At 55.4% G+C, this 12,367-nt stretch overlaps 5 protein-coding genes across 5 annotated transcripts; 4 read left to right on the plus strand and 1 right to left on the minus strand.

Moving 5' to 3' along the window:
* Positions 1-51: 51 nt before the first annotated feature.
* J7T54_002823 (uncharacterized protein) lies at positions 52-3,113 on the plus strand (the record flags this gene model as incomplete). The annotated part of the gene is made up of 3 exons (XM_051508535.1): positions 52-1,996; positions 2,062-2,877; positions 3,013-3,113. 3 exons carry the CDS (start codon positions 52-54, stop codon positions 3,111-3,113), a joined length of 2,862 nt encoding a protein of 953 aa, XP_051360411.1.
* Positions 3,114-3,934: 821 nt separating this feature from the next.
* Positions 3,935-4,895, plus strand: J7T54_002824 (eukaryotic translation initiation factor 6; the record flags this gene model as incomplete). The annotated part of the gene is made up of 3 exons (XM_051508536.1): positions 3,935-3,969; positions 4,130-4,201; positions 4,262-4,895. The coding sequence occupies 3 exons, from the start codon at positions 3,935-3,937 to the stop codon at positions 4,893-4,895; spliced, it is 741 nt and encodes a 246-aa protein (XP_051360412.1).
* A 611-nt stretch (positions 4,896-5,506) lies between these two features.
* On the plus strand, positions 5,507-6,352 carry J7T54_002825 (uncharacterized protein; the record flags this gene model as incomplete). The annotated part of the gene is made up of 2 exons (XM_051508537.1): positions 5,507-5,562; positions 5,623-6,352. The coding sequence occupies 2 exons, from the start codon at positions 5,507-5,509 to the stop codon at positions 6,350-6,352; spliced, it is 786 nt and encodes a 261-aa protein (XP_051360413.1).
* Positions 6,353-6,620: 268 nt separating this feature from the next.
* On the minus strand, positions 6,621-8,863 carry J7T54_002826 (Protein phosphatase PP2A regulatory subunit A-like protein; the record flags this gene model as incomplete). The annotated part of the gene is made up of 8 exons (XM_051508538.1): positions 6,621-6,992; positions 7,045-7,382; positions 7,427-7,527; positions 7,581-7,840; positions 7,891-8,382; positions 8,432-8,583; positions 8,638-8,743; positions 8,798-8,863. The coding sequence occupies 8 exons, from the start codon at positions 8,861-8,863 to the stop codon at positions 6,621-6,623; spliced, it is 1,887 nt and encodes a 628-aa protein (XP_051360414.1).
* A 958-nt stretch (positions 8,864-9,821) lies between these two features.
* Positions 9,822-11,796, plus strand: J7T54_002827 (Phenylalanine--tRNA ligase beta subunit-like protein; the record flags this gene model as incomplete). The annotated part of the gene is made up of 3 exons (XM_051508539.1): positions 9,822-9,874; positions 9,973-11,703; positions 11,751-11,796. 3 exons carry the CDS (start codon positions 9,822-9,824, stop codon positions 11,794-11,796), a joined length of 1,830 nt encoding a protein of 609 aa, XP_051360415.1.
* Positions 11,797-12,367: the final 571 nt, after the last annotated feature.

Here is a 12,367-nt window from a genome sequence, read left to right on the forward strand (position 1 = left end):
TCCGCTCCCCCTTCCCTCCTTTGTTTCTGCTTTTTCCTCTCCGACTGCAGTATGCCGCAGTTTTCGCTGGGCAGACATACGAACCGCTCGTCCAACGCCCTCGCTGAGCCGGCCACGCCTGGAGCTGGGGGACCTGGTCAACAACCGCATCAACAGCCGAATCCCAAGCGCGGCCACGTCTACGGCCAGAGCCGCACGCAGAGCCAAGCCGATCCGAACGCGCCACCCTCAGCTGGTCCGTCCGACGACCACTATCCCTCTAGAGAATCATCGCTGCCGCATCCTCCGCGACAACAGATTGCGCAAAGCGTCGGAACTGGCGGTGCCCCATTGCCATCGCTCCATGACATACAGCAGCAAGGGCCCTACGAATCATCCGACCCAGCCGCCCACGAAGTGTCTGGATTTGATGCGCGACAGGCACCCGACTCGACGGTGAATCGCTCGCGGAGCCAGCGTTTCAGTAACCACGTTGATCCACGACAGCGGTCGCAGTACCAGTCAACACAGCAATTCACACATCCGCACGGTTATAGTTCCACCTCGTTGGAAGACCTATCAAGCTCAGCAGCGTACTCGCCAACCCAACACTCGCAGGCTCCGATACAAGCGCAGGTGCCAGGGCAAGAGAAGAAGTCGAAACGAAAGTTCATTAAGGGTATACTCTTCAGCTCCAGCAAATCGCAGAACGATCAGAATCAACAGCAGGCGGCGCAGCAACAAGCTCAACAAACGCAGCAACTATACGACCAGGGCCAGTCTTTCACTGGAGGAAGCTCTTACGACAATATCACCGGTCTTGCTCGACGGCCCTCTAAGAGGGAAAACAACCCTCCTGCCATCAATACTCGCCTGTCCAAGCCTCTCCCACCCGGTCACCACTACCAGGAAGGCGAGTGGAATCAAGGGCAGGGATCATATAGCCTAGAGGCATCGCCACTTCACGACGTAGGAGAGAACGAGCAAGTCCACTACATCAGTGGTGAGGTGGATCGTGACTATCGTTTACGAGAGGGTCAAGACCAAAGTCAAGGTCAAGGGCAAGGTCAGCCGGAACTGGATCCAACAACAATCCGCCCAGTCGCACAAGACTCTGACTCGTCCCCCTACGACGACGAGTTTCACAACCAACATCATCTTCCGCCACAAAGCCATAATCAGCAGCTTCTGCATCAGCAGCAGCAGCAGCAAGTGGGATTGCCCCACCCTCAGCAGCTGCAGCCCCACTCACAACAGCTCAGCTCACAGCAGCCTCTAGTTCAACAGGGGTCCCGGGATCAGCAGCAGCTTCAGCACCAGCGTTCTCAACCTCACGACGAGTTGCAGCAGCAACAAAATCCTCAATTTCCCCCACCACCATCCCATCAACCTCAGCAGCCTCTCCTAGCTGAGCAACAACAACAGTTCGGCTCGGCTCCTTCGTCCTATCAGCAGCAAGTCGGTGAGCCTCGCCTTGTGAGCAGCCACCTTGGGGCGCCTCCCCCGCAGCACCAAAAACACCACCAGCAACAACAGCAGCACCCTGCCAGTTCTGAGACGATCTCTCAGGCCTCGTACGAATCACCCGTCACGGACCCAGATCAGCCTTCTGGCAGTCAGCAATCAGTCCAGCCCTCGCCTGGACCAAACCACACCGACGGTCTTGTGTCGTCGCCCAATCTGCCGACTGCCCCACTAGTACTCAGCCCACAGCCTCAGCACGCCGTGATGGCCCCGCCACCCGCAGGAGCACCACCAGCGAACCGCGGCGACAAAGCGGCGCGATCCCAGGGCGAAGTGACAGCAGCTGGACTTCCTCCAAGCTACCGTCAGAGCAACTCGTCCGTGGGCGCCTTGAATATCCCCGCGAATCAATCAGGTTCCCAGCCGGCATCTGCGGGCGGGCCGTTTCGCGCAGACGTGACACCTCGCTTCGAATCTCCTGGTCTTGACCAGGGCCGTCACAGCCCGCAACCTGAGCGTGGCGTCGACGATGACAAGTCTTTCAAGGATCTGCGTACGTTCTCACACCCATTTGCGCTGCCTCCCGCTGTCAATCCAATGTTGCTAACTAGCCCATAGTCACAAAGTACAAAAACGTCAAGCGCTTGTACTTTGAGGGTAAGAACCGTCTGGAGGAGCTCACTGGGCAAGTCGAGGTGCTCCAGAATGCGGTGGCCAACCAGCGTATTACCCAGTCCCGTACTGCTCTGGATGATAGTGAGTACCTGACGCGATTCAACCGCTTGAATGGCGCCATCAACAACCTTTCGTTCAATATCCGCAAGGACTGGAAGAGTCTGCCATCGTGGATCGCACTGTTTGCTAGTCCAGAGGCATTGTCCACTGGCACGAAAGAGATGACAGCGCTTGGGCGGGGCGTCATCTCGCGTTGGCTTGCGGATGAGCTGTTTGGAAAGTGCTTCCATCCCGGCCTGGATCCAATGCTGAGCGCCCAACTCAAACAGATTGAGCAATCCATTCGTGGGAATGCTTACACCATGCACAGTCAAGAAGAGTTTGCGGCTCTAACAAACAAAGTTGTGCAGTGGCGAATGACCACACTTGACGGTCTGCAGAAGGTCCTTGGATCTTCAGCAGCTGACGAGAACCGGCAAGCCCTAATAGCCAAGGCCTCAGCTGGGTTGACTGCCTACCTTTGCCAGCACCTCAACCAGCCTGCTCCGCCTGGCGTCGATGGGAGCACCTCGATGATTGTCGAACTGGCCGTCGGCATTGCTGCAAACACCCCGCTGGAAAGCCGTGATGTTGCCATCACGTATCCGTTGCCCAGGGACATTGTTCGCCCCGAGATCATGGAGATAGGGGAGCTCGAATTGCCGGCCTTGGAGAAGGATGGCGACAGCGAGTCGAGCATGGAGGACGGCAAGGACAAAGGTACGAGCCGCGGAGACAGAACGAAACCTGGTACGTGGATCACACAGGGCGGCGGCGCAATGTCGTCGAGCCGCAAGGGCAGCGTTGTCTCAACTACCGGAACAAGGAACAGTGCTGACGCAGAATACGGTGCAGCTCAATCTAGAGACACGACTCGGGTACGGTTCGCGGGCTTCATGGCGTGGGAGGTGAGAGGACGGCAAGTGCTATTCAAGGCACCCGTGTGGACGCTGTGATGATGATGAATGATGATATAAAGCGAGCAGCTAAGTCATGATGCCTACTTCATGGTCTACTGAAGCGTCGTAGGAGCGTTTGTTGCATAGAAGAGCCTCCAGAGCGAGAATTTACCACCAGATATAGGCAACGCAGTGCATAGTTCAGTATTGCGTGGCACGCGGGCGGATGAGGTAGGGCTGCCAGAGTTGCAGTCACTTCAGATTTGGAACCCCCTAGGTTGATGCCGAGAATTGTCATGAAGCAAGAACCAGTTGATAATCAATCAGCCAAGGCAGATCGTAAGGTGATATAGTGTGACAGATCCGATAACTACTTGTCTGATTAATAGCTCAATCACAGCCGAGGAGGCGACGGTCCAGGGTCCTTGCGTATGACTCTGAGCAAGCAGCCATGGAAGCGTATCAAAGCGAGAAAAACAGAGCGTCCCGCCAGGGTTCGATGGCGATGTGGATATGGATCATGTTGACTCATTCCCGGCCATTCCCAATGCGAGGCGCGAGACGGGACCCAGAGGGAGGACGATGACTCCCACAAGTCAAGCCTGGGTTCCGGTCTAGTCCCCTTTCAGCAGCAACAGGGAAGGTACAGCACATTGGCTCAGGGCCTTCCTATTCTTATTAATACGGACCCTCCCGCGCCCCGAAAAAAAGTCACTGCAGGCCAGGCCTGTACAGCATCAAATCTTCCAACGGCATCATCACCAACCCTTTGCTACTTAGGTGCCTACCACATCCGTCCGTGGTAGCAGCAACGCATACACCAACCTATCCTCAACATTCACGACACAGGAGCCGCAGCCACAGCAAGAGCATCAATCATGGCGGTCCGCGCACAATTCGAGAATTCCAACGAGTGAGTGCCTCGTGATACCCCGCCCCCGCCATCAATCTTGGTCAACAGGCAGTACGACACGAACAAAAATTGCCTTGTTGTGTGTGTGTGCCACTGTGGCTCGAGACGGATCAAACGGTACCAAACGGCACATCAAATCAGATCGCTAACTAGTGCGCAGAGTCGGCGTCTTTGCGACACTGACCAACTCGTACGCTCTCGTGGCCCTGGGCGCTAGCGAGAACTTTTACAGGTATGTCGAAGCACCTTTCCCCCAGGGCCAAATCCGGATCCGTTGACTCACAGGTCGCAGTGTCTTTGAGGCCGAGCTCCAAGATGTAGTCCCTACCGTCCGAACGACCATTGCTGGCACCCGTATCATTGGCCGCCTCACAGCCGGCAACCGCAAGGGTCTCCTTGTGCCCACGACCACCACAGATCAGGAGCTTCAGCACCTGCGCAATTCGTTACCCGACAGCGTGCGTATCCAGAGAATCGAGGAGCGTCTCTCTGCTCTAGGCAACGTCATTGTCGCCAACGACCACATTGCACTGATCCACCCGGATCTAGAGCGGGAAACCGAGGAGATTGTCGCCGACGTGCTCGGCGTGGAGGTCTTCCGCCAGACCGTAGCGGACAATGTGCTTGTGGGCAGCTACATGAGCCTGTCGAACCAGGGCGGCCTGGTGCACCCCAAGACCAGCATCCAGGACCAGGACGAGCTGTCGAGCTTGCTCCAAGTGCCCCTCGTCGCTGGCTCGGTGAACCGCGGCAGCAACGTGGTGGGCGCCGGCATGGTCGTCAACGACTGGCTGGCCGTGACCGGCCTGGACACCACCGCTACCGAGCTGAGCGTTATCGAGAGTGTCTTCCGCCTGGGCGAGGGCATGGGCCCCAGCAACATCAATAACAGCATGAAGGATACGATAGTGGAGAGTTTCTACTAAGCGGGCCCGTGTTCTTGTTTTGTTCATGTTGCTTGCTTGGCGTTATGGGATGGGGGACCTTTTGTAGTGTGGCTTGGACACTGATTGATTGGCATGAGAGAGACATGACCCAAGGGGGGTTGGCTGTCATGAAGAGGGAAGAGATACACCCATGTCCTTTGCATTGGTGGCACTAGTATGATTATATCCACAATATACACATACTGCGATGGGACGGGCTTGAAGTAATACATCAGCTCGATCCTCATTCTCCAGCTTGACAACCACAAAGACGTTTTCTGTCTCGAAACACCCGCATGTGATGACTCCTGGCAATGGTCCGTCTCCACTCGCTTGAAAGTTACCCGTAGAAATGAAGTTTTGATGAGGCGTGTGCAATGCTAGGGCCGTCCGCATGGCACGTCCAAGGCCCAAGTGCAAGGCTCCAAAGATGCAGATCGTAAAGGGACCACGCTAAGCTTCTTTGGGTCATCCATCCTGTCACTCCACCACCCCACGCGATGTAGGCTTTTGGCGATAGCTTCAAGCCAAAGCTCGACGTTCTCCCCATCCATGCGACATATCAGAGTCGTTATACACTAAAGTTTTCCCCCTAAATCGGTGAAGAAAAAATGCCCGATACCAACCCGGAGCACTTGCCCTCCTCAGCCCTGGGCACAAAAGCCTAGTCCGTCACCACCCCACCTCCCGATCTACTGACCGCACAATACTGACAACGCTCGCGCAGCTGGGATTCCCTGTACACGAACGAGGTAAAGAACCATGCCGCCAATCCGTCGGATAGGGGAACAGTCTGGTTCGACGACTCGGACGCCGAGGCCAAGATTCTGTCTTATCTCGCGACAGAGGACCTGCCCCGCGATACAACCACCTTTCTAGATCTTGGCTGTGGTAACGGCTCGCTATTATTCGCCCTCAGAGATGCTGGCGCGGACAGCAGCGACAATGACGACGACCAGGAACAAGACGAAGGCGCGGACGCACCGAAGGAGTCGTGGACGGGTAGGATGCTGGGCGTGGACTACTCCCCACGGAGCATTGAACTGGCAACGTCGATACAAGCTTCGAGGCCAAGCGATCCATGCCTTAAATTCCAGACCTGGGACATCCTCTCCGGTCCGCTGTTAGAAGTTCTGAATGATACGCAAGCGCAAGCGCAAGCGGGGTGGGACGTTGTCCTGGATAAGGGGACCTTTGATGCTATCTCGCTCAGCTCTGAGACAGACAGCCAGGGCAGGCGGTTGAACGAGGGGTACAGGGATAGGGTGCTGGGATTGGTGAAGAAGGGAGGCTTCTTCATTATCACGAGCTGCAACTGGACCGAGCCAGAGTTAAGAAAATGGTTCGAGGACCGGGAGGGGTTCGTCTTGGACGGAAGAGTCGAGTACCGGACATTTTCCTTCGGGGGCGTCAAGGGGCAGCCCATCACAACATTGTGCTTCAAGAGGATAGACTAAACAATGAATTAACAACATGGACAATATCCGCATCCATTGTGCTTTTCGAGGACGCCTCGCATACAACGTGTTCGGGAACGTATATCATACATGCATTTCCTGGGTTGATGCTACCACCGGCCACCTCGATCCCACCTACCTAATTGCGCCAGACTACCATCTAATAGGATGTTCGAATGCTGCATGCGCCCATTTCCCTGAGCCAGTTCGTTATGAGACGGCAGAGCTTGATCCATGTGTGACAAATGCTTTGTTATTTTACTCTCATCTATGGTGACGTATTCATTGGTTCTCCGGCCACGGGTACTGCTGATGCCGCCGCCGCAGGAGGGTCTGCACTTGCGGTTGTGGCAAAGAACCGAACATCCACATCGTCGTCCTCCTGGAGCTTCTTGAGCTTGGGCATGATCTTTTCTTGAATGAGCTCCTGGCCGCGGGGGGACGGGCTGAACTCGGTGCCTTCTTTCTCCAACGAGTACAAAGTGCCCTCCTCCGGGAGTTTCCGCAAAGCGTTGACAAGAACGGCGTATGTCTTGGCAACATTGAAGCGGATGTTGGGGATGTCGTCTTCCACCATCTTGTCCAGCATGGGCAATATCGACTTGTCGATCACGTCCATGCTCACGACGCTCGTCAGAGTCTAGTGTGGTCAGCACATGCAGCGCACAGGGTTGGCCTCGCGCTCCACTCACGGAAATAGCGAAACAGGTCGTCATGCGGTAGAGGTAGTTGGGGTGGCTGCCCATTTGCATGACGCGTGGAATGATGGCCTCGTTAGCCCACTCAACCCCAAACACCTCTGTCAACTTCTTCAAGTTGTGCGTGGCAGCCTCTCGGATAGAGAAGACGGTGTCACCAAGCCAGCCCATGCACAGCGTGCTCAGCTTCTCGTTGAAGAACTCCACTCCAAGCTGACTTGCTAACAGCGGGACATACTCGATGATGGCCAATCGTACGCGCCATTGCTTATCCTCAGCGAGTTGCACAATGGCGGGCAACAGAGCTTGTGAGAGCAAGTCGATACCAATCACTAGAGAGTCAGCGAGAGGTCACAAGCACTGGTGGCCCACTTACCTTGGTTTACGAGCTCAAGTTTTGAGATGATGTGTAGGCGTACTTCAGGGAACTCGTCCTTGAGCATCTGCAGGAACATGGGCAGCAAGTGATCAATGGTCCTGCGTCTTGTCAGCAACGTCGCTTCACACGTAGTTCCGGTGTTCCGGCCTACTCTTGCTTGCCAAGGATGGGGGCGAGGCCGCTGATCTGTGTGCCAAGGGCGGCCCGGACATGCTGCGATGTGTCTGAAACGAGATCCTCAATGCTGCTCATAATGTCGTTCAGGACAACTGTGCGGTCGATCAGGCCGCAGAAACCCGGGATCTGTCCGGCGATCGCTGTCCTGACCTCCGCTTCGGTGTCTTTCAGGAGTTTCACAAATGCTGGGACCAGGTCTCTGGAAACAACCTCATCGTCGACTGCTTTGGCGATCTATCATCTCCGTCAGTATGCCGCCTGTCATTTGGGTGCACGAGACGCACCTTTTCGAATCTGTCTGCAATCATGTAGCGGACCCTCCAGCTTTTGTCCTCCATCAAGTTGCGTAGGGATGTCAAAAGCACGCCATGGCTACTTTGCTGATCCTTGGGGACCGACTCAGCGATCGCGATGAGTGTCTCCACAGTCAATAGGCGCACGCTGTCTTGGTCGTCCGACACAAGGTGCTGGAAGAGGGGTATCATCTCGTCAACGACAATGTTCGGGGGCATCTCCCGGACAAAGCTGGACAGGTTGGTCGCAGCCTGGCGACGAACCATAGGCGTCTCATCGTGGACCAAAATACTGAACTGTTGCCGAAGCTGCTCCTGCGACGTCGCGCTGACCTTGCTGTAGGGAGCTGTGAAGAGACCGCAACCCGAAACCTTGGATGTGAACCAGTCGGCCTTAGCGAGACGGAGAGTCATGGGAATGAAGTATTCTTCGATCTGCTGAGAAGATAAATCGGCGGCAATTTTGTTGAGCGATTCGACGGCCTGAGAGCATTAGTCGAGGTTCTCTTGTATGAGACGCGGCTTTGTGAACCTTATCGCGAACCACGGGCTCCTCTATCGCAGCGAGATTCTCAAGGGGGGAGAGCAGGACGTGACCCCATTCAGAGCCTCCCAGATACTCCATGAAGTTGCCTAGCTCCTCGCTCAGTGCAACGAGCACCTCATCTTCGTCCTCGACCGACTCTATTAGATTGACGTCAGATGTGTATCTTGTTTTGTGCGCTCAGGGCCACCAACCGTCGAGGAAAGGAATCAGCTCGTCCCTCGTTCGCTCGGGTCCCAGGGCTAGTGCAATTGTGCCGAGGCGGTGGATGGCGTTCAAGCGCAACAGAACATCGTCGTGCTGAGCACAGTCAGAATCGGGACGTGACGGGAGCTTCCAAAGTCACCGCTTTACCTTGAGTTCATCAATGAGTACGGCAATGGGATAGAGCCCATCGCTCGTATTGGCTTCGTCGGCCATCGCACTTCTTTCGGCGAACTGTGTTGCTACTGCAAGATGTGGTCGGGTTCTGGGTGGTTCAGGTGGGAGATTGGAGGTGGTGGCTAGGAGCCGTTGGTCGCGAGACTTGAGTAGGTGAGGGAAACAGCGATGGGGGCGTTAGGCGGTTTTGGCCTGCGCGGTGGAGGTACCAATCGAGCTTCACTGGCGCGGGACAAAGCCAGTCAAATCGATTCGCAGCCGAACAAGGACGTCGCGTGTTGCAGCAATGTCGCCGATTCGTAAACGGGTGGCAGACACTGATCAGCTTATAAAAGGGCGAGATCGAAGGGCCGAAATAATGTAGGGATCGGGCAGGTAATGATGGGTAAAGGAGGACAAGCACTGGCGGGGGCACGACTGGAGCTGATGCGTGTGGCTGTTAGCGTGGGACCTCCGTACGGACCAGCCACAGCTCCGTGAGGCTCGATCTCATGAAATTGGATTCTTGCAATTGGACCCCGTCGAATGTGTAAAAAAGTGATAAGAAGGAAAGAAGGCTTTCGAGATCACTGAGGTCACCACGTGCATAACTAGAGTTAAGACAAGCTTTACTCGCAAACACAGTTCCTGTTAAAGCGTTTCACAACATCGAGCACGCGAGTGCCACAGTATCTAGCAGCAATCCAATCCTGGAAGCTCACGTCTCCGTCAGTGCCTGACGTGCCCCGCCCGCCCGCCAGCGCCGCAGATGAGCTGGAGTTGGAAGCGCCTTCGGGCGGAACATCTTCATGCCGGAAAATCCATGCGACCGCCGACCGACAACCTTTTGTACCTTATGTACAGTGCGACTTGGCGATTGGAACTGAGTCACCCCAAATCCGCCCGCCAAAAAGTTGTCGCCAGGGTCCTGCTCTCCAGACGTAACCACGGCACCCGCACAGTAGCTGCGAGACGACAATCTTCTTTGACCGGCCCATATCAAAAGCGCCTCGCAAGCATGCCTACCATAGGTGTCGACAAGTATAAGCTCTTCGAAGCCCTCGGCAAGAAGTACGTCCTGTCCCACCACCATGTCGCATCTGCCCCTCCTTCCCCCACCATCACCGCCGACTTCAATGCAACGTGGCTAACGGTCGCCTCGACTACAGGTTCACCACCGAAGAGTTCGACGATCTCTGCTTCGACTATGGCATCGAACTCGATGAGGACACCGAGAACCAAGAACGACCCGTCGTCAATGGCGTACAGGAACCGCCTCAGCTCAAAATCGAGATCCCCGCCAATCGATATGACATGCTCTGCTTCGAGGGCATTGCCCTCAACCTCAATGTCTTTCTGGGCCGGATACCACCGCCGAAGTACAGAATCGTGGAGCCGAAGAGTGCGGACGAACCAACTATCGTGGTGAAGCCAGAGACAGCTCAGGTTCGACCGTTGGTCGCAGGTGCCGTGCTGCGCGGCATCAAGTTCGACCAGGATCGCTACAACTCCTTCATTGCCCTGCAAGACAAGCTCCACGCGAACCTGGCCCGCAACCGAACCCTGGTCTCTATCGGAACACACGACCTGGATACCGTCAAGGGCCCATTCACCTACGAGGCACAGCCCCCAAGAGATATCAGCTTCCGACCCTTGAACCAGGAGAAGGAGATGAACGCTGAGGAGCTCATGAGCTACTACGAGAACGACAAGCATCTTGGTCGCTTCCTTCACATCATTCGCGACGCTCCTGTCTACCCCGTCATCTATGACGCGAACCGTGTCGTTTGCTCGCTGCCACCCATCATCAACGGCGACCACTCCAAAATCACCCTCAACACCACAAACATCTTCATTGAGATTACCGCTACCGACCTCACCAAGCTCCAGATTGTCACCGACATGATGGTCACAATGTTTTCAGAGTATTGCACTGAGCAGTTCACAGTGGAGCCCGTCAAGATTGTCTCTGAACACAACAACCTTACTCGCGTGACCCCTTCCCTCAAGCCTCGGGTGGCGCAAGCTGAGGTTGATTACATGAACAGCTGCACAGGACTTGGCGAATCTCCCGAGGGGCTTTGCAAGCTTCTCAGCAAGATGGCTTACCATGCCAAGCCCTCGACTAGCGACAAGAACCTCCTCGACGTGGAAGTGCCTATCACTCGCCCGGATGTGCTTCACCAGTGCGACATCATGGAAGATCTAGCCGTCTGCTACGGCTTCAACAATCTTCCCCGCACCGCACCCAGTCGCAGTGCCACTGTCGGTGGTCCCCTCATGGTGAACAAGCTTAGCGATATCGTCCGCATTGAGGCTGCTATGGCAGGCTGGAGCGAAGTGATGCCCCTCATCTTGTGTAGCCACGAGGAGAACTTTGAGTGGCTGAACCGGAAAGATGATGGCACAAAGGTGATCCGCCTCGCCAACCCCAAAACCCTCGAGTACCAGGTTGTCCGCACCTCGCTCCTCCCAGGTCTTCTCAAGACCATCCGCGAGAATAAAGGCCACAGCGTGCCCATCAAGATCTTCGAGGTCTCTGACGTCGGCTTCAAGGATGAGTCACTCGAGCGCAAAGCGCACAACGAGCGCCACTTTGCCGCTGCCTGGTGTGGGAGGAACAGTGGTTTCGAGGTGGTCCATGGCTTGTTGGATCGCGTGTTGTCAATGCTGCGCACCGCGTTCTTGACAAACGAAGAGGGACTGCATGGAAAGAGCATAGACTACGAGGTCAGGGAGAATCCCGGCAAACCCGACGGCTACTGGATTGAAGAGTTGAACGAAGACACCTTCTTCGCAGGCCATGCCGCTTCGGTTTATCTGCGGTTGGGCGGCAAGGAGCGTCGTATCGGTGAATTCGGTATCTTGCATCCTTCAGTGCTGGAAAAGTTTGAGATAAGGTAAGTCAAACCCCATGGACAATTTGATCGCCGCTAATCTTTCTCAGATACCCCGTCAGCACGCTCGAGATAAACCTAGAGGTTTTCCTATGACCGAGACAAGGAGAAGGGCTGATAGAAGACATCAACCAGATGGGTCTGAGAGCACAATGTTCGAGAAGATCATGTTGACCTAGACTCCGTCTTCTCGCATAAGCTAGAGCAATGTTAAACTTGGCATAGAAGATGAACTCTTGATGTCTATTATGAATGTCGCTGTTCTGTGCTTCGCTGACGACAATCGTCTCCGCGGGACAGCTAGACTTTCTGAAGATCTTCTAACGCTGTGGCACATGATTGCGTTCTGGTTTGATAGCGTCCATACTCCGACACCTGCAAAGGTCGAGGAGCTACGCCAGAGGCAAAGCCTTGATCACGGCACTCTCGTCGCGCCACGAGGCTTGGTCAACTGGTTGTATCGCCCTTGGCTTTTGCTTCTGACGATCGGCGCTTCGGCAGGCCATCATCCGATGACACTTTGGCGTGTCTATGGATTTTGCTAGAGAGGCTGCTCCTGTTCGATTCGAGCGAGCTTACGCTCGACTGTCGCTGAAGGCAGCCTTTGCCGCCTCCTTCGTCGGTATCGCCACTGTTCCAGTCGGCCACGCGTAGCTGGACGACCTGC

Source organism: Emericellopsis cladophorae (genome assembly GCF_022114955.1).
Source record: "Emericellopsis cladophorae strain MUM 19.33 chromosome Unknown NODE_45_length_187309_cov_120_362465, whole genome shotgun sequence".
NCBI lineage: Eukaryota > Fungi > Ascomycota > Sordariomycetes > Hypocreales > Bionectriaceae > Emericellopsis > Emericellopsis cladophorae.